The sequence below is a fragment of the Ceratotherium simum genome, chromosome 20 (genome assembly GCF_057802395.1).
Source record: "Ceratotherium simum simum isolate JZ-2026a chromosome 20, ASM5780239v1, whole genome shotgun sequence".
Lineage (NCBI taxonomy): Eukaryota > Metazoa > Chordata > Mammalia > Perissodactyla > Rhinocerotidae > Ceratotherium > Ceratotherium simum.
The window spans coordinates 40,663,677-40,686,134 of NC_141919.1; the positions used below are offsets into that span (position 1 = coordinate 40,663,677).

Genomic DNA, 22,458 nt, shown 5'->3' on the forward strand with positions numbered 1-22,458 from the left:
CTTGGTAAGTAGCCCTTTAAAAGCATTCCCTGCTTCTGTCTGGGACGTGCATAATACTCGTGCATCTTGGTCATACCGAAGTCTCTTCAGCACTCACATCGCAACCATTGGTTGCAAAGACAGGAGAAGAGATTCTTCACTGGACTCTATCAGTAGACAGCAGGAAGTGCAGTCTGGCCTGGAGGTGAGAAACGGAGTTGTCCTTGGGAGTGAGAAGAGCGGGCTGCTGAAGAGGGCTCCATGGAATCCGTGAGGTCCTGAAGGAGGCAAGTCAAAGAAATTGTCAGGTGCTTTTTGTTTATTCTTAAGTCATGAGAAAACTCAAGAGTTAAAAATCAACAGGCTGCCAAGGGTCTGCAGTTAAGGGGTTAGTAAAGTTATTTTACTATATTTCATTGAAGAAATCACTCATAAAATCTTAGACTCTTTATTCAATTGGCAGAAAAATCTACTCCCTTCTAACTATTAATAGAGATTTGGTCTGTTTTTTCGGAAACCAAGTCAGTTCAGTGGACTCATACCACACCCTGTGTTGCCTACAAAACATTAGACAAGAATTCTTTGGCATCTGAAGTGGAACTCAGGATTCTTTGTCATCTCACTGTCTTGTCTCTATGATTTCATGCCGTGGCCTCTCTTTGGTTCATAAAGCCCACGTCCATTTCTATCCATCACTTCCTTTAATGGGCTCTTCCAGACAAGCCATTATATCGACACTCCCTATGGTTTGCCCTTGGATCTTGGGTACATTTGGAAGAGTTCAACTCTCCACATTTATATTTCTAGCCAGCTATATCAGTGAGTGTAATCCAAATCCTCTTTTATTGTGAGGATTGAGTTAATATTTTAAAGAACTTAGAGTAGTGGCTAGTCCATAATAAGCATGCAAAAAATTCAGTTATTTTTTAATCACCCTTACTATTATCCAGATTAAGATCAGAATCTTTTGGAATCATCTAATTCCTTTCTTTCAATTCTAATTAATTTAATTTAATACTAATTCCATTTCTTTTAGTCTCTCAAGGCAATCTTTTCATTGCCTAGAGGATTTACCAGGTGGTAGAGCCCTCAGGCAAGGACTGGTACCCACTATCCTGCCAGAGAGGGTGAATGTTGTAGTAACCGGGGTTCTTGTTGCCAGTCTCTGTGAGCTGGTTGGTGTGCCTTCTTCCTTCTCGCCTCAGAGCTGATCACATGTGGATTAAATGAAAGAAAATCAGATGGCTGGTCTTGCAAACCTGTAGGCAGGCCATTGACCCAGGAGTTCGTCGTTGAGTGTCTGGCAGAAGCAGCCATTGTCCTGACTTTGTGTTATTCAAAATTGGCCTTCATCCCTCCCCTCTGCCATACCCTGGTCCCCAATTTGGCTGTACTGAATTTTGCTAACTTAGAATATGTCATTTCGTCAGCGGAATATCACTTCCCTTTATTCACTTTTGCAACACTCAGACTTACATTTGTTTTCTTTTTTCCCACAAGACAACTGTCAGATTTTACTTTCTAGGAAAGTAGAAATGAGAAACAAAAAATCTGAAGTCTTGAAAATGATAGGGATTGCAGCATCTTTGCCTTTCTTTTACTTCCTTTATTGTTCTCACTTCATCATGAATTAGAATGTCGTGCAGGAGAAGCAAGACAAATCTTGCCCACTGAGCCACTAAGTGAAAAGAAGGTACAAAAATTATAAGTGAAAAATGATGAACCACAAAAGCATAACCACATGGACCTGCATGAATGAGTTCTAGAAGGCAAGGGAATATCAGAGAAGCTCATTCAATCATAACCATCAGCCTCTGCAGTGAATCAAACAGTAAATAAACCCCACTCATTGGTTCTAAAGAGCTTAATTGCCAAAAGTGGACTGGTAAATCCCTCAACAAATATAGAGACCATTAGGGCTGAGGGAGCCCGCCCTCCTATGTAAAGTAAGGAGGGAAAAATGGAGCCTAAGAGCAGGGCTGAAAATGTGTCCTAGACAGAGAAGATAATATTTATATACGAATAAGAGACTCTGTGTGTGTGTGTGTGTATGTGTGTGTGAGTATTGACATACCTACATCACTTCTGACTTTAGGGCAAAGTCTTTTCTCATTTGGTTGATAAGTATCCATTTGGATTGGCCCATCTGAAGTTTACTGGGAAAATTTAACTTCTATCACAAAATTAAGAGTTTGGATTGATGACATCTTCTTAGACCACATGGAGAATACATAAACGAAAACAAAAAAGGAAGTAAAAGTGTAGAGAAATATTTAGAAAATGAAAATTATTGTGTTCCCTATTTAATGGCCAAGCTTAGAAAGAATGTCATCAGAGAACCTCGGGTCCAAGGTTCACAGAGACTCTGCTCAGACAAGCCAGGAGCACCCTTGTTGTCCCTATGGCCCTCCTGCTCTCTCTACTGATGGCCCTGGTGGTGTTCGGCTATGGCCCTGGTGGATCTCTGGGCTGTGACCTGCCTCAGAACCACATCCTGGTTAGCAGGAAGAACTTTGTGCTTCTGGGCCAAATGAGGAGAATCTCCCCTTTCCTCTGTCTGAAGGACAGAAAAGACTTCAGGTTCCCCCAGGAGATGGTAGATGGCAGCCAGTACCAGAAGGCCCAAGACATCTCTGTCCTCCATGAGATGCTCCAGCAGATCTTCAACCTCTTCCACACAGAGCACTCCTCTGCTGCCTGGAACACGACCCTCCTGGACAACCTCTTCACTGGACTCCATCAGCAGCTGGAAGACCTGGACACCTGTTTGGTGCAGGAGACGGGAGAGGAAGAATCTGCCCTGGGAACTGGGGGCCCTACACTGGCCGTGAAGAGATACTTCTGGGGACTCCATCTCTACCTGAAAGAGAAGAAATACAGTGACTGTGCCTGGGAGATTGTCAGAATGGAAATCATGAGATCCTTCTCTTCACTGACAAACATGCAAGAAAGATTAAGAATGAGGTCAGCTTGAAATGATTCTCCTGGACTACTGTGCCATGTCGCCTTTGCACATGTCTTTGGTCATTTCAAAAGGCTCCTATTTCTCTTTTAGTCACCGATTTTATTGAATTTAACTCAGCAAGTATTTCTCAGTAGTATTTAGCAAGAATATGTTAAAAATATTCAGGTCCTGTGGCATCGGTGCCTAAGAGATGACTGTCCTGATCTTTTTCTTTATTGTTTATTAATTTATATTTATTTATTCTTATATCTTATCATATTTATATTTCTACTTTCATATAAAAGATATTTGCTTTTATATTGCATTAAAATTTAGAAAACATGTCGACCTTTCCATTTTATTAAATTTGCATTTTGTTTTATTTATTAAATTCTTATCAAACAAAACTTCTTGAGTCTGTTTATCCTTAAAATCCAAATCCAAACCCTGGTTTTCTAAACCAAATCAAAGAATGTACGGTAATATTTATCTACTCATTCATTCATGCAGTTCACGTCATCTGTAAGAATAGAGTATCAAAGTGGGAGATTGTGGAATTGCCTTCAAGACACACAGGTGAATAAATACAACACCGCAGTTTGTGTATTGAAATTTTCAGTCTTACAATGAAAGAGACATAAGAAGATTATCAGGAATTTTAAAATCTCAATTTATTAAAAAATACAAAAAGAAGTAAAGGAAAATGTTCTTACGTCAGAAGCTTTAGATACAAATAATTTTGAGGGGAAAAAGATATCCTTTCTAGAGTATCTGGGAGATATGAAATTGCAGAAGTCTTGTTGGCTGCTGGGCATATGGGTCTAGAATGAACAACCAATGCCGTGGGTGCACATATTAATTCAGGATACCTCACTGCACATCTGGACAGGAGGACACGAGGATAGATGTGGTCACTTATAGAGCGGATGAGGAGGAGAGGACCTAAACCTAGCCCTGCAGACCGTCAACATTTAAAGGTGGGGCAGAGGAGAGTCTGCAATGGGCACTGAGGCTGAGTGACCAGTTCACTTAGAAGAACATATGGGGACAAATAGGGGAGAGACTACTGAAGGGAAGAAGTGTGTTTAGAAGACAGAGTGTGGTGTTGGCCCCGTGGCAGAGTGGTTAAGTTCGCATGCTCCGCTTCAGAGGCCTGGGGTTCCCGGGCCCGGATCCTGGGCTTGGACCTACATACCGCTCATCAAGCCATGCTGTGGCAGTGTGCCACATACAAAAAATACAGGAAGATTGGCACAGATGGTAGCTCAGGGACAATCTTCCTTACACACACAAAAAAAAGGCAAAGTGGTGCTTGCAGGGCAGGTGTGGACTTAACTGTTCCAGGGACCCTGAAAACAGACACTGCTGGTGACCTTAGCAGGATCTGGTTTAGAAGAAAGAATGGGACAGAAACCAGATGGGAGTAGGTTGAAAAAGAAACACAAGTATGAGAAGTAGGGTCACTGTGTTAGAAAATTATTTGGGGAAGCTTCTTTGTGAAGTGGAGGAGACCCTCCTGGAGAAATTCCTCACTTGACTTGGGCAGCAGCTGGGAGACCTAGAGATCTGTTATTCAGGAGAAAAAAGGAAAAGAAATTCCTGAGGCAAGACTTCCTCCTGGCTGTGAAGAGGTGCTTCAAGGAACTAGTCTTTATTTTAAAGAGAAGGAACACAGTGAATGTACGGAGGAGGTTGTCAGAGTGGAAATCAAGAGCCAGTTGTCTTCATCATCAATCTTCTTCAAAAAAAGATACCAAAAACCTAGTTGACCCTGGATTTGGCAATGACTTTTTAGATACACCAAAGACATGATCCATGAAAGAAAAAGGTGATAATTGGACTGCATTAAAATTAAAAACTTCTGCTGCTCTGTGAAAGACACTGTCAAGAGAATGAGAAGACAAACCACAGACTAGGAGAAAATATTTGCAAAAGACAGATCCCATAAATGACTGTTATCCAAAATAGACAGAAAACTCTTAGAACTCAACAATAAGAAAACGAAAAATCCAATTCAAAATTGGCAAAAGATCCGAACCGACACCTCACCAAAGATGATAGAGAGATGGCAAAGAAGCACATGAAAAGTTACTCAACATCATTCATCATCAGGGAACTGCAAATTAAAACAACAACGAGATTCCACTGCACATCTAGTAGAGTGGCTAAAACCCAGAACACTGACAACAGCAAATGCTGGTGAGGATGTGCAGCAACAGGAACTCTCACTCATTGTTGGTGGGAATGCAAAATGGTGCAGCCACTTTGGAAGACACATTGGCAGTTTCTGACAAAACTCAACATACTCTTACCGTACAATCTAGCAGTTGTGCTCATTGGTACCCAAATGAGCTGAAAACTTACGTCCACATAAAACCCTGCACAGGGATGTTTATAGCAGCTTATTCATATTTGCCAAAGTCTGGAAACAACCAAGATGTCCTTCAATAGGTGAATGGATAAATAAACTGTGGTACATCCAGACAATGAAATATTATTCAGCAATAAAAAGAAATGAGCTATCAAGCCATGAAAAAGACATGAAGGAACCTTAAGTGAATATTACTATGAGAAAGATGCCAATCTGAAAAGGCTACATACTATACGATTCCAACTATACGACATTCTGGAAAAAGGCGAAACTGTGACAACAGTAAAAATCAGTTGTTGCCCAGGGTTTGGGCAGGTGCCGGGGGAGGGAGGAGGGAGGAAGAGGCAGAGCACAGAGGATCCTCAGGGCAGGGAGACTATTCTGTGTGATACTATAAGGGTGGATACATGTCATTATGCATTTGTCAAAACCCATGGAATGTACAACACAAAGAGTGAACCCTAATGTAAACTATGGCTGTGGTTGATTTTTTTTAAAAGAGCATGTAAAGAGTGAGCCCAGGGCTTTCATTAAAAAACAAAATGCTGATTCCCTTCAAAGACTGCTTTTGGTATGAAATATATTGCCTTAAATTTTACAGATTTTTATAAAATAACATGTTTACCTTTACATTGTGTGAAATATAACAACATGCTCATCTTAATATTTTAATTCTCTTGTCAGCTATTAAATTTTACTACAAGCAAAATTTTCTTTTGTACGTTTGTAATGAAAACCCAACCAATCCAGAATTTTATGAGAAGATGAAGAGTAGATGGACAAATCCTTCATTCATTCATATTAAGATCTAAAAGCGATCATCAATATGCCTGTTTGTGTGCTTGCCCTCAGGAAAAAGAGGTGAGGAAGCAAAGATAATTCCTACTTTCTTGTACCCTATATCATGTACACAAAATTTACGTGCAAATTAATGAATGGTTATGAAGTATATAATTTTATGTATTTAATACATAGATTGAACCATTAATCAACACTATAATCAAGACATAAAATTCATCATCATCCCTCAACCCCCAATGCCCAGAGCAAACAATGATCTGATTTCCGTCACTAAGGATTCACTTTATTTCTTCTACCTCATATAATTGGAATGTCTGTTTTTGTGCCTGGCTTCTTTTGCTTAACACGCCTTTGGGATTCATCCACGTTTTTGCGTGTATTAGCAGTACTTCATTTGTTATTGCTCAGTACTAGTTCCATTGAATGAATGATCCACAATATATTTATGCATTTCATGTTGATGAACTTTTGGACTGTTTGTAGTTTCCAGCTATATGAATGTAGCTGTCATGGACATTCTTGTAAAAGATCTCTTTGTATACATATGTTTTCATTCTCGTAGGTAAACGCCGAGAAGTGGAATTCGAGCCATAAGACTTGTGTAAGTTTAACTTTATAAGAAACAGTTTTCCAAAGAGATTATAACTTTTTGCATTCCCACAAGAATGCGAGTGTTACTTTCTCCACATCCTTGCTAACACTGAATATTGTCACTCTTTTTAATTTAGGCATTCTGGTTAGTGTAATGTGGTATCGCACTGTGGTTTCCATTTGCATTTCCTTAGTGAACGATGGTGTTCAGTACATTTTCATGCATTTGTTTGCCATTCGTGAGTTGTCTTTTTAACTTGATTTGTAGGGGGCCTTTATATATTCTGGTTAGAAATCCTTTGCTAGATATATGTATTGGAAATATTTTCTCCCAAAGTGCAAGTTGCCTTTTCATTTCTTAAATAGTATGTTTCCTTAATTATAAATTTTAAATTATTTAATAAGGTTTTTATTTTAAAATAGTTTTAGATTTATGGAAAAATTATGAAGATAGTACAGAGAGTTTTCACTCCCATTTTCCCCTATTATTAACATCCTTATTTAGTAAGGGACATTTACCATAATAACAAATCAATCTTTACATATTATTACTACACGGAGTCTATACTTTATTCAGGTTCTCTTACTCTTTACCTACTGTTCTTTTTCTGTTCCATCATCTCCTCCAGAATACCACATTACATCTAGTGTCATAACTCCTTAGTCTCCTCTGCGCTGTGTCAGTTTCTCAGAATTCCCTGGTTTTTGATGACCTTGACAGTTGTGAGGAATGCTGGTCAGGTATCTTATAGACTGTCCCTCAGTTGGGACTTGTCTGATGTTTTTCTAATAATTATGCTGGGTTACAGGTTTTTGAGAAGACCATTTGCAAAATGCCGTTTATTCACTCCCTATCAAAGGTACATGCTGTCAACATGACATCACTGCTATTGTTGAGCTCCATCACCTGGCGGGGGCAGTGTTGTCAGGTGTCTCTCCTGTGAAGTTACTGTATGTCCCCTCTTTCCACACTGTCCTCTTTGGAAGGAAGTCTGTATATGCGCCCAGACTTAAAGAGCAGGGAGTGATGTTCTACCTCCTCGAGGGCACAATAGCTGTATAAATTATTTGGAATTCTTCTGAACAGGAGATTTGTCTCTTCTCTCATATTTAATCATTTATTCAATAATTTACTTATAGCAATATGCACTAATGGATATTTATTTTGTACTTTGAAATATAATCTGTACAATCTTATTCTGTTGCTCAAATTTCTCTAGAATTGGTCATTGTGAGCTCTTCCAGTGAGCTCCTGTGTCCCTTTGACATATCCCATCATTGTGTGTGTGTGTGTGTGTGTGTGTGTGTGCAGGTGTGTTTTAGCATTTCCATTCTGGCACTAGACAATGATCTCAGTTCGTATTGTATATTCCCTGCTGTAGTCCTAGAATGAGTCATTTCCCCAAGGAACTCTGCTTCCTTTATTGGAAATGGTATCAGTGACCTAGATCTGAGCACAAGATGTTCTTGCTCCTACTCAAGCGTCATCGCTTTTAGGCCTTCTCAGGTGACAGAGCAATGGAACAGATGTGTTAAACCAACCTGTGCATATATACATACCTATAAATATTTCCATATCCAAAGATGTGTATCTATACCACACATGAGTGCATACTGCTATCACCACATGGACCATTCTAGCTCCACTCTCTTGCTTACCTGTAACCTTTCACTCCATCAGTGAGACCCTGAGTCACATAACTTGACGTCAGTTTACTTAATATTTCACTTCTATAAATATACAGCAGAATCAGCATTGTTAACCCATATCTTGGTGGGAAAGGTTATCAACACGAATGCTTATGAGCAGTGTCTTTTGTCTTTAGTCTTACAAAAGCCACTCATTTTCAAAGTTACATAGCTCAGCAACTAGGCCCCCACCCCCTTCAGTGAGGGAACGGGGCAGGTGTCATGATGGTGAAAAGGTGACATTCCCATTCCTTCCCACTTGTTGGGTCATTCTTCCCTCTTCACTTGTAGTTAAACTTGTTCATTTATCTGCAGTCACTATGGCTGCACCGTGAACATTCCCTTCCTGATCGCTGTGTCGTCCCTTGCCCTGCAGTGACACCATCAGGTGTCATGTTGTCTCCATGGGAAGGGCTTCCGTTTCCCAGGTAGCCATTCAATGGAGGGAATTCGTTGTTGTGTCCAAAGCTTTTTTCTAGATAGGTAAACCCCACAGACATGGCAGATCCTTAAGCAGCACTTACCTTGTTCCTTGGATTTGCCACATCAACCCCAGCATCCCCTAAACACCCACCTCCTCTAAAGTTCAATTAGTTCTACATCCACTGTGGATAGTTTTTCTAACATTCAAAACCCACTGTTTTCAGGAAAAAGTTCTTACCTCTGAACCCTTTCAGAGAAGGGTTGTCTGTGGAGGTTGGGAGGTGGGGCAAGGTGACCCAATCTTCACGTCCCTAGCTTTGAACCCAGTTCTCTTCCAGTGGTCAGGGGTGACCTGAGGGCCACTTGAAGATATGTGCAGATTTCTTTCTCAACTCTGATAATATGTTCTTCTATTCTCAGGTTTGCTAAGCCCTTATATTTGCTCTGCCTTTCCTTGGGTCTCCTCTCCTTCCCTCAGCCCTTCTAACCACACACAGAGCCAGGAATTCTGTTTTTCTGTTCTTGAACCTGTCACATGGGGAGAGGAAATGGGAGTTGGTGGTCGGCTATACATTTTCACTAAGGCTAAGATAATAATTGTTGGGGAGCAGTGCCCACCTCCCCAGCCTGCATCAAGAATAGAGGGGAGCACTGGGGGCAGGTAGAAGCTATTCCCCACCAAAAGATTCAAGGTCATGGGGACTTCTTGTTACCCATCTGAACTTAGGGTCCTAGGAGTCCAGTTCCATTTTTGGGATATGTCAGGATTCTTGTCTCTCACTGTTCCTAGAGGCTGAGTGGGTCATTTTTGCACTATGATGCCTGTGCAACCCCAACTATTCCACCCCTTGATCATATAATGTTCTAGATAATGAGGGAGTAGAGGGAGGGGCTATTGAGTCTAGGTCCCGGGACATGGTCTTTGATTTTCTCACTTTCAAAGCCCCTGAGCATTCGTATTTTTTGTTCTTGTATTCTTGTGGTAGTATTATATTAACAAGATTTTAGAATTGAGATATATTCACAAATACAAATGAAGGAACCCGAGATGATGGTGGGTGTGCAGTGCCACCGTCAACATCCCTCCCTGACCCTGATCACCTTCAGAAAGTCTCTCGATATGAGCTGAGGCTGAGCCTCTGTTACTCTAAGCCTGAGCTCCTGGCTAACCCGACACTTCCCCAAATGTGGCTGAGGCAGAAGACACAAGTCTCCTTTCAGAAAAAAATAAATATATTTTGGAAATATATATCTTTGCTTAAATACAGACAAACTACTTCGGAGACTGTGGTAATTGAGACCCATTTAATTTCCTCTGATTTTCTGGAAACATTTCTTTGAGAGGAGTTTTTCAGGGAGTAGGGGATGCAGGAGGACTTTCTTGCTGCCCTGAGGAAACATGGTCCCGGAGACAGAGAGTGGGGCAGGGTCACGGACAGCCTGATGGATCCATGGCTGTGTCATGGGGACACTCCTGCAGTCATGCAGGAGGCCACTGTCCAGGTCTTCACGTAGCTGAAACTATTTTGGATCCCTCACTTGGAACCTTGGAAAACTAGGGAGACAGTGAACTGAACCACTGGAATCCCTGGGGTGTGTCACCTTAGGGGAGTTGTGAGATCCTGAGAGAGAGTGGGATCCGGGGATGAGGTGGGGTCAGTTGATGAGGTGTGGCCAAAGACAAAATGGGGTTTGGATTGGGGATAGGGTCCTGTATCTGAGTGTGCTCTTGGTGTAGAAGAGAAGAGGTAAGTGGTGGGGGTGAAGGATGGTCCTGACCACGTGGGATCCAGCGACAAAGTGTGCTCGGCTCAAAGAAAAGCATCCAATGGTTACATGGTGAAAACAAGGAAAGTGAGCAGGTGGTATAGTCCGGTCATAAGGTGGAGGCCAGAAGCACTGAGGCCAGAGGGAGCTATGACTTAGTGGATCTCAAAGGCGACACTGAAAAACATCTTCCTAGCTCCATGAACAACACAGTGTCTGCTTCCTTGGCTGCTTTACCCCTCTCCTCAGAGAAAGGATGCTGCTATAACTGGTCCAGAAAGTTACTCATCAAAGGAGGCTTGTGCAGGTACCTGCAAGAGACAGGGGGTACAAAGCACATTTAAAAGTCGAAGTACGGGGAGAGGGGCAGACTGGTGGTGTAGTGGTCAAGTTTGCATGTTCCACTTCGGAGACCTGGGTTTTCACTGGTTCAGATCCTGGGCGTGGACCTACTCACTGCTCATCAAGTCATGCTGAGGCGGCATCCCACATGCCACATCCCACTACGACTCTACAACTATGATACCCAACTATGTACTGGGGTTTTGGGGAGAAAAAAAAAAAGAGGGAGACTGGCAACAGATGTTAGTGCATGGCCAATCTTCCTCAAAAAAAAATGCCAAATGGGGACAGGGAGGCCTGGAAGGAGTCACATTCTCCCATGTGTCTGACTTCATGATATTCTCTTTATCTCTACTACAAGCCTTGATTTCACATCCCTTTATCTATGATTCTTCCTCTCATGTCAACTCCAGGCTGCACTGGGACCCCAGAATTCCACAGGCAACCTAGGAAGAGGGGTTCCTGAAATAACAGTAGAGATGAATCACCTTTTCTGAAGAGAAAGTAGGTCTGGTGCCACGTGAGCGCCTTTGCCGGGAGCTCTCCGAACAGAGAAAATAGGAGGCTGGGTCACCTCAGGAGAAGGTCGGATCTTGTAGGAAGCTGAGTAGAAAGTTCCATTGGGAATAAACTCTTTCAAGTTTAGATTCCAAAGGCCCAGGACTTAGGATTCAAGGTCAAAAGTTCAATGACAATAATAGTAAGGTTCTCATATGCACAGGGCTATGCCATTTTAAAGTTCTTTGACACACGTTGTTCTAAGCGATCATCACAACCATGAGATTTGCAGGCCAGTACTCTCTCCAAAGAGGAGTCTGAAGCTTAGGGAAGGTAACAACTTAGAATCTGTCCAACGGCAGGACCCAGAAATTTTGCCTCCAAAAGCAATAATCCTTCCACTACATCTCACTCCACCACCTAGCGGGCAAGAGTCATGCCCCAACTCCATCACTGTTCAATTCGAACAGATGGGGAGCACAGGGGTTAGGAGAAGTGTCCCAGGCCTGATATGCTCCCTAAGAGGCTCCCCTCTGAGGTCATCATTTTCTGAGAAGGACTGGTTCTAGGAACTGATCTCAGTGTTGTGGGCCTGAGCCCTCAGTGAAAAGAGATACTCAAGTTCATCCAGGGAGAGCCCAGCATTCAGCAGCAGAACATTACCCTTTAAGGTGCCAGCTTTTTTTCCTGCCTCTCTGTTGATGCTGAAAGACAAGAAAAGCTACATGGGGAGACAATTTGACTCTCTTCTTTCTAGGAAATCAGCAGACATTCATTATTGGTGAATAATGTGAGTTTCTACACTGATTTGAGATCTGTATTCTTTCTATTCTTTAGTCATTTTTAAAGTGGATCAAAATCTTTTCTACTGATCCTTCTCTGAAAACCTCAAAGAATGGTTTACTGCACACGGTCCTTTAAAAATATTTCATGCATTAGTCCTCTGGGGAAGAAAGGCACAGAATCTCAGCTCTTCAGGATGTATATGCTCCATTTGATAGGACTCCACTCCCTGAGGACATATGGGGTGGTATCTGATCAGAGACTTTCGGAGGCTCAGCATTGCTCTCCATGTTGGCACTGAAACAATAGAGAGACCTGGCCCAGAGATACCTGAGATGGGAAGGTGGCCAATGAACAAAGACTGAGGACCTCTTCTCCTCCAGTGTCTTAATAAGCCAGTACATGGACCCTGAATCAGCTGCTTGAAACTATCCTGAGGCCCTACCACACCCATTTATTCAAAACATCTTACCTTCCTTATTAAATTCTGATCCACACTTTATCTAAAATTGAATCACTCCTGATAATACAACTTTCTTACACAAATTCTTTAAAAACAAAAAAAAGTAGTGTCTACTTAAAAAATCTGCAGAAACTAAGAAATGGAGGATTCATAATATTTGAAACATGAAAAAATCCAGGGAAACTAAAGAACAGTAATGTCCATGCCTGGGTAGACAACTAATCCAGCCAGGAGAACTAAAAGAGGAAATAACGAGAGAAACGATATTTTAAAATAAAATGCATACCCTGCCTAACTCCAATTTGTAAAGAAGGAAAGGAAAGAATTTCGTAGGTAAAGAGGGAAGAGACTCCCCCATGTGAGGCCTCGCTTCCCCACCTTACCCTGCAATTCACACACACGCCCTCTTTAACTATCCAATTACATTACTGTGTACAGTATGGTACTCTCTTAAATTCAACCAAGTATAGAGATCTTCAAACGAATAGACTCTAACATTCATTAATAGATGTCTGAGCTCTACTTTCTCACTACTTGGTCAGAGGTGAAGGGATGCAAAGATCACTATTCAAAGTAGCGATGACATTTGTTTTATTCATTATAAAGTCAACAAGGTGATCTGATATTAGATCAGATTTAGGTATGTTCTCATTACAGATGATGACAAAACAATAGAAAAAAGATTTATTGGGAGACGGAGTCAAGATGGTGGCGTAGGCAGACTCGGAACTCACCTCCTCCCGTGGACACAGCCAATTTACAACTACTCGTGGAAAAATTACCCCTGAGACAGAACTGAAAACTGGATAAGAGGAATTCCTGCAACAATGGACAATCCTAACTGGGGTAGAAGAGGCAGAGACTCCCTTCTGGAGAGAAAAAACACCGCCTTCACAAGCCGCCAGCTTCACGGCCGCCGGGAGCAGCTCACAGGTATGCACCCTCCCTGGAGGCGCGGGGTCCTGAGCCGGGAGCGCCCCCGCTGTGGGCATTTTGTGGACCCAGCACAATCGAGACCAGTGGCATAATATCTGACTTTGCCTGCTACTAAAGCATTGGGTAGCACCCCCAGAAAACCTGGTTCACAAAGAAACTAAAACTGGCTCTTAAAGGGCCCGCACGCAAACTCACCCGTTCCAGAAAGCATCCTAAAATCACCAGAAAGAAAGGTACACAGTGATTCGGTGACAAGAGACTCACCTAATAGGCCCTGTGTGCATCTCGGTGAGGGGTGAGACCTCTCCAGGGACTGGGACATTGGCGGCGGCCATTGTTGTGGCCTGGTGTGAGCGTGCTGACACAGACGCCATTGGAGTTCTCCCTGAGGCCTGCTAGCCCAGGGTCTGCTCCACCCGCTAGAGCACCGATTTAATCCAGCTCAGCCAGGGCAGGCAGCCCACCCTAGAGACTGGCCCCACCCAACAACAAGCCCTCAGGCAACGTGTGGGCCTGCATAGATTGGTGACTGGATTCTCTGCAGCCTGGCAACTGAGCCGACTTGAGCGGGGCAGGGTGTGCACAAGGAGCGGGTGGAGAGTGTGGGGTGGTGGCGGAGTGTGTGGGGCTCCCGCCGTGGAGAGACTGGGTCCGCTTGGGGAGGTCGGGGCGCTCACACGGGCAGGACTGTGTTGACTGTGTGTGTGGACCTGTGGGCAACAGGGCTTGTCAGCTGCAGAAGACTTGTGCTTCTAAAAGACCCACATAGGAGGTTTGCCCCACCTTCCAAAGCCTGAAACAATTGGGTGCTCCTGTGCCTGAGGGCAGCCCCACCCAGCTGCAATCCTCAGAGAACTGACAAGAGACCTAATAGGCTAGAGCCTTACAGCAATTGTAAGGCCCTGAGCCTAACAACCTGCCACACTGGGGGCCTACTCACTTAAAAGAAATACTGCAACACAAATGTGGTATTAGAACTTACAGCCAACTGTGCTGGGGCTCCCCACACCTGATAAAGAGACTGAAGGGCCCACAACAACTACAAGCAGCTGAGCATTACAACAGCTGGCCAGGAGCATAACTCAGCCTCCCTGGGCGCCTATAGGGAGAGCTAACAGGCCACAATAGAAGGACACACGTAGCCCACATAGGGGCCACCCCTGGAACATTGAGAACTGAGGGAAGCACACTGGAAGCCTCCTAAGGCATCACTTACATAAGGTCACCTATCCAAGAGCAGGAGACGTAGCTGACCTACCTAATACGTAGACACAAGCACAGGGAAAGAGGCAAAATGAAGAGGCAAAAGAATACATTCCAAGTAAGGGAACAGGACAAAACCCCAGAAAAGGAACTAAGTGAAACAGAAATGAGCAACCTACCTGACAGAGAGTTCAAACTAAGAGTGTTAAGGATGCTCACTGATCTGGGGAGAAGAATAGATGAACTCAGTGAGAATGTCAACAAAGAAATGGAAGATATAAAAAAGAACCAATCAGAAATGAAGAATACAATACTGGAAATGAAAAATTCATTAGAGGGACTCAAAAGCAGAGTAGAGGATACAGAAGAACGGATCTGTGAGCTGGAAGAAAGACTAGAAGAAATTACCCAAGCTGAACAGGTAAAAGAGAAAAGAATTAAAAAGAGTGAGGACAGTCTAAGGGACCTCTGGGACAACATCAAGTGCACTAACATCCGTGTTATAGGTGTCCCGGAAGGAGAAGAGCGAGACAAGGGGGCAGAGAATCTATTTCAAGAAATAATAGATGAAAACTTCCCTAACTTAAGGAAGGAAACAGACATCCAGGTACAGGAGGCACAGAGAGCCCCCAACAAGATAAACCCAAAGAGGCTCACACCAAGACACATCATAATCAAAATGTCCAGAATTAAAGATAAAGAGAGAATCCTAAAAGCCGCAAGAGAATGTCAAGTTACATACAAAGGAAATCCCATAAGGCTATCAGCTGACTTCTCAGCAGAAACCTTACAGGCTAGAAGAGAATGGCACGATATATTTAAAGTGCTAAAAGGAAAAAACTTACAGCCAAGAATACTCTACCCAGCAAGGTTATCGTTCAAAATGGAAGGAGAGATCAAAATTTTCCCAGATAAGCAAAAATTAAAGGAGTTTGTCACCAAGAAACCAGTGTTACAAGAAATGTTAAAGGGACTGATTTAAGGGGAAAAGAGAAGACCACAAATAGGAAAATTATCTATTTCCACGATTAGAACGTAATGGATACAAATGCACAAAAAAGAGGTTAGATATGATATAAAAAACATAAAAGGAGGGAGGAGGGGAGTTAAAGAGTACAGCTTTCAGACAGAGGTCAAACTAAAGTGACCATCAATTCTGTATAGAAGAAGTAAGGAACAGAGAAGGACTACTAAAACACTGAGGGAAAAAAAAAAAAAGTTAAAAAATGGCAGTAAGTACATACTTATCAATAGCTACTTTAAACGTCAATGGACTAAATGCTCCAATTAAAAGGCATAGGGTGGCTGACTGGATAAAAAAACAAGACCCATATATATGCTGCATACAAGAGACACACTTCAGACCTAAAGACACTCACAAACTGAAAGTGAAGGGATGGAAAAAGATACTCCACGCAAATGGCAATGAAAAGAAAGCTGGGGTAGCAGTACTCATATTAGACAAAATAGACTTTAAAACAAAAACTGTAAAAAGAGACAAAGAAGGGCATTACATACTGATCAAGGGAACAATCCAACAAGAGGATATAACACTCGTAAATATCTACGCACCCAATGTAGGTGCACCTAAATATATAAAGCAATTATTAACAGACATAAAAACAGAAATAGACAGTAACACAATAATAGTAGGGGACTTTAACACTCCACTTACACCAACAGATAGATCATCCAAACAGAAGATCAATAAGGAAACATTGGCCTTAAACGACACACTAGAACAGATGGACCTAGTAGATATATACAGAGCATTCCATCCAAAAACCGAAGAATACATGTTCTTTTCAAATGCACATGGAACATTCTCCAGGATTGATCACATATTAGGCCACAAAACAAGTCTCCATAAATTTAAGAAGATTGAAATAATACCAAGCATCTTTTCTGACCACAACGGTATGAAACTAGAAATCAACTATAGGAAGAAAATCAGAAAAGCCACAAATACATGGAGATTAAACAAAATGCTACTGAACAACGACTGGGTTAACGAAGAAATCAAAGAAGAAATCAAAAATACCTGGAGACAAATGAAAATGAAAATACGACATGCCAGAATTTATGGGATACAGCAAAAGCGGTTCTAAGAGGGAAGTTTATAGCAATACAGGCCTATCTCAACAAACAAGAAAAATCTCAAATAAACAATCTAACAATGCACCTAAAGGAACTGGAAAAAGAAGAACAAACAAAGCCCAAAATCAGTAGAAGAAGGGAAATAATAAAAATCAGAGCAGAAATAAATGAAATGGAGACCAAAAAAACAATAGAAAAAATTAATAAAACCAAGAGCTGGTTCTTTGAAAAGATCAACAAAATAGACAAACCTTTAGCTAGACTCACCAAGAAAAAAAGAGAGAAGGCACAAATAAGTAAAATCAGAAATGAAAGAGGAGAGGTTACAACAGACACCTCAGAAATACAAAAGATTATAAGAGAATACTATGAAAAACTATATGCCAACCAATTCGACAATCTGGAAGAAATGGATAAATTCTTAGAATCATACAACCTTCCAAAACTGGATCAAGAAGAAGTAGAGAATTTGAATAGACCAATCACCAGTAAGGAGATCGAAACAGTAATCAAAAACCTCCCCAAAAATAAAAGTCCAGGACCAGACGGCTTCCCTGGTGAATTCTACCAAACATTCAAAGAAGACTTAATACCTATTCTTCTCAAACTCTTCCAAAAAATTGAGGAGGGAAGCTCCTAACTCATTCTCCGAAGCCGACATTACCCTGATACCAAAACCAGACAAGGACAACACAAAAAAAGAAAATTACAGGCCAATATCACTGATGAACATCGATGTGAAAATCCTCAACAAAATACTAGCAAATCGCATACAACAATACGTTAAAAAGATTATACACCATGATCAAGTGGGATTTATTCCAGGGATGCAGGGATGGTTTAACATTCACAAATCAATCAACGTAATACACCACATTAATAAAATGAAGAACAAAAATCACATGATCATCTCAATAGATGCAGAGAAAGCATTTGACAAGATCCAGCATCCATTTATGATAAAAACTCTGAATAAAATGGGTATAGAAGGAAAGTACCTCAACATAATAAAGACCATATATGAGAAACCCACAGCTAATATCATCCTCAATGGTGAAAAACTGAAAGCTATCCCTCTAAGAACAGGAACCAGACAAGGATGCCCACTGTCACCACTCCTATTTAACATAATATTGGAAGTCCTAGCCACAGCAATCAGGCAAGAGAAAGAAATAAAAGGGATCCAAATTGGAAAGGAAGAAGTGAAACTGTCACTATTTGCAGATGACATGATTTTATATATAGAAAACCCTAAAGAATCCACCAGAAAACTTTTAGAAGTAATAAACGAATATGGTAAAGTTGCAGGATACAAAATCAACATACAAAAATCAGTTGCATTTCTGTACACTAACAATGAAGTAGCAGAAAGAGAAATTAAGAATACCATCCCATTTACAATTGCAACAAAAAGAATTAAATACCTAGGAATAAACTTAACCAAAGAGGTGAAAGATCTGTACACCGAAAACTATACAACATTTCTGAAAGAAATTGAAGAAGACACAAAGAAATGGAAAGATATTCCGTGCTCTTGGATTGGAAGAATTAACATAGTTAAGATGTCCATACTTCCTAAAGCCATCTATAGATTCAATGCAATCCCTATCAAAGTTCCAACAACATTTTTCACAGAAATAGAACAAAGAATTCTAAAATGTATATGGAACAACAAAAGCCCCCGAATAGCTAAAGGAATCCTGAGAAAAAAGAACAAAGCTGGAGGTATCACACTCCCTGATTTCAAAATATACTACAAAGCTATAGTAACCAAAACAGCATGTTACTGGCACAAAAACAGACGCACAGATCAATGGAATAGAATTGAAAGCCCAGAAATAAACCCACACATCTATGGACAGCTAATCTTTGACAAAGGAGCCAAGAACATGCAATGGGGAAAAGAAAGTCTCTTCAACAAACGGTGTTGGGAAAACTGGATAGCCATATGCAAAAAAATGAAAGTAGATCCTTACCTTACACCATACACAAAAATTAACTCCAAATGGATTAAAGACTTGAATGTAAGACCTGAAACTGTGAAAGTTCTAGAAGAAAACATAGGCAGTACGCTCTTCGACATCGGTCTTAGCAACATCTTTTCAAACACCACATCTGACCGGGCAAGAGAAACAATAGAAAAAATAAACAAATGGGACTACATCAAACTAAAAAGCTTCTGCACAGCAAAGGAAATCATCAACAAAACGAAAAGACAACCTAACAATTGGGAGAAGATATTTGCAAACCATACATCTGATAAGGGCTTAATCTCCAAAATATATAAAGAACTCATGCATCTCAACAACAAAAAACCTACCAACCCAATTAAAAAATGGGCAAAAGACCTGAACAGACATTTCTCCAAAGAAGATATACAGATGGCCAACAGACACATGAAAAGATGTTCAAAATCACTAATTATCAGGGAAATGCAAATCAAAACTACAATGAGATATCACCTCACGCCCGTCAGAATGGCTATAATTAACAAGACAGGAAACAACATGTGTTGGAGAGGATGTGGAGAGAAGGGAACTCTCATACACTGCTGGTGGGAGTGCAAACTGGTGCAGCCACTATGGAAAACAGTATGGAGATTCCTCAAAAAATCAACGATAGAACTACCATATGATCCAGCTATTCCACTGTTGGGTATTTATCCAAAGAACTTGAAAACACCAATTTGCAAAGGTACATGCACCCCTGTGTTCATTGCAGCCTTATTCACAATAGCCAAGACTTGGAAGCAACCTAAGTGCCCATCAAGGGACGAATGGATAAAGAAGCTGTGGTATATATACACAATGGAATACTACTCAGCCATAAGAAACGATGAAATCCAGCCATTTGTGACAACATGGATGGACATTGAGGGTATAATGCAAGGTGAAATAAGTCAGAGGGAGAAGGTCAAATACCGTATGATTTCCTTCATTAAGTAGTAGATAATAACAACAATAAACAAATACATAGGGACAGAGATTGGATTGGTGGTTACCAGAGGGGAAGGGGGGAGGGAGGAGGGTGAAAGGGATAATTCGGTACATGTGTGTGGTGATGGGTTGTAATTAGTATTTTGGTGGTGAACATGATGTAGTCCATGCAGAAATAGAAGTACAATGATGTACACCTGAAATTGTTACAATGTTATAAACCAATGTTACTGCAATAAACAAAAAATAAAAAAAAAAAAAAGATTTATTGACTTTATTGAAATGAAAGAAAAACCTGGATATGTTTAGCGTATGAAATAAATTGAAAAAGTATGATATTGACATAAAAATGCTCTTGGCCAAGGACATGAAAATAGAGGGAAGATGGCAAGTGTATACAATAATGAAAACCCATTATTTCCCTCAAAAGTGTTTATGCTAAATTTGTGCATAATTTATTCAACTCATGTTGATTTAATCTGCAACAACGTTGCTTTTGTGACTTGAAATATGATAACCTTTTTTAGTATTGTACAAAGGATAAATGCATTTTTTTAGTTTTGCTTGTCCTAAAAACTACATTAAAAACATTTACAGACACCTGATGGGTATCAAGGTCAAATGCAATCATGGCACTTCACACGCAAACTAAAGATGTCTACCAAATATTAAAAGATACGATATCAAGTGACAACGTACACTATGCTGAAATCTAAAGCATCTTGGCACAAATAGATTACACATTTTTATGCAATTTCATTTGGTGGGATAATATTTAGAACCTAGTGGGAAAAGTTAATAATGCTCTACCATTAAAAAAGAAAAACTCCACCTATAAATAAAGCAGCTGGTTTCACAGAAGGCCTACCCTTCTGCTCACAACAAATGAGAGAAAGTAACTTTGAAAGTATGTTGATTAACGTAAAACGTTAGAAACAGATATGAATGCACTTCCTGAATTTGAAAATAAACAGAAATAAAAGTTAAGAAATGTAGGAATCCCTGGATGAAAGTATCAATTATTGTGGGATATAAGCATATTTTAAAAATTAGGAGTGTACAGAAGCCTAACTTCAACTTTGAAATGGCAATATAAAAATTTAACCAAGCGCCGTCAGATTTTTCATATTCGACAGGAGAAAATTTATTTTCAATGACTACATCTGATTTGCAAAAAGCAGCCACTGACTTGGCCCTTAATTATTCTGACGATTTAAGTTCTCCAGAAATTTCATGGTTTTAAGCAAGATTCAACATCAGTATTTGAAATACAAAATAGGTTTCGTGTTTGGATCTTCTAAAATGATTCACAAATTTGGTTTAGAGCAATTGCAAGTGGCCTTGAAAATTTTATAGAAAATACTAGTCACAGTCGGATGCTGCAAAAGAAATTTCAGGGAGCTGAAGTTGATTAAAAATTATTTCAGATCACAAAAATTTCAAAAACAGCAATTCTTAACAATGAAAACAAGATAATCAAAGAAGTATATTTTGAAAAGACTACTGGTTAGTTTTCTTCTATTAGAGGGAAGAAAATGAAACAACGAATTCTTGTTTGGGGATAAATAAAACATTTAAACTTAAAATAGTGTTGTGAATTTTAATAAACTTACTTTTCAATTTTTCAGTATTTTTTTCAACTACTTTAACGCTATACGAAAAATTAACCATTAAAAAGAATAAGAACAAGTACACAGGGGACACAGTTTGCCATGTGCCTCAGGCTCCAGTAAGTCTCAGTCTGGCACTGGCCGCGTCCCCAAGTCATTCCACTGGAGGGTCCCAACACGGTCCCTAGATCCGTGTCCAGATTGTAGAAGCGCTTCCCTTTCCCTGAATTCGTGTCTTTCTCCCCAGAAACCATCCTGAATCTGAAAAGAGACCGCAGCACGCTCTGATTTCGAGCCGTCAGTCCCCTGAATAAACGGGCGCTTTTGTGAATGGTCTGCTAGGATCTCCCAGGAGAAAGGAAAGGACTGATGGACGCGGGGCAGGTGCAGACGGTGAAAGGCTCTGGCGAAGCCGCGGCGCAGCTCCCCTCGGCGTCAGGCCCGAGGAGGAAGCGTTGACTCCGGTTCTCGGGCCCCACGCGGTCCCTGAGCCCGGCGGCGCCCCTCCCGGGCCGGGGCTCAGCGGACGGCGAAGCGCCGGGTCTCCCCGTGGACGCGGCGCCCGAGTCCGCGGCACCGGAGCCCCAGGCGGGTCCCGCTGGGCGGGCGGCGCCGGTTGGTCGGTTACGGCGAGTTCGGGCGCCCCCTGCCGGCTCTTGGGGGCAGCGAAGGGAGCTTCGCGCGCGCTGTTGAGCGGTGGTCGCGCGCTCAGTTTCGCTGGGGTCTGCTGAATCGCAGGACTCAATGGCATCATCTATTCGCTAGTGGTGCTGGTGATGCTTTCCTCCAGCCCCTCCTGGTCTCACGGGTGTGAAAAGCAGGAAATTTTCATGCTTTTGAGATATGTGAAAAGGACCACTTCTCAGTCACGCCAGGATGGCAGGACCTGCTTTAATATTTTTCACTATAAAATAGGAGATATCAACATCCAGAAGACACAGCCACCTGTTTCTGCCATCAGATTCTCAACCTGATCCACACGGACTACAGGACAGATCTTCAGCCTGATCCACACAGACTACAGA

At 41.4% G+C, this 22,458-nt stretch overlaps 1 protein-coding gene and 1 long non-coding RNA gene across 2 annotated transcripts; one reads left to right on the top strand and one right to left on the bottom strand.

Moving 5' to 3' along the window:
- The first annotated feature begins 2,254 nt into the window (after nt 1–2,254).
- LOC147914421 (interferon omega-2-like) lies at nt 2,255–2,953 on the top strand. The gene has a single exon (XM_087444234.1). It carries the CDS (start codon nt 2,381–2,383, stop codon nt 2,951–2,953), a length of 573 nt encoding a protein of 190 aa, XP_087300360.1. The 5' UTR covers nt 2,255–2,380.
- Nucleotides 2,954–10,089: 7,136 nt separating this feature from the next.
- Nucleotides 10,090–13,935, bottom strand: LOC147914422 (uncharacterized). The gene is made up of 3 exons (XR_015555318.1): nt 13,852–13,935; nt 11,396–12,109; nt 10,090–10,876 (listed from the first exon to the last, which is right to left on the bottom strand). It is a non-coding gene; the product is annotated as an uncharacterized LOC147914422 (long non-coding RNA).
- Between the last annotated feature and the right edge of the window lie 8,523 nt (nt 13,936–22,458).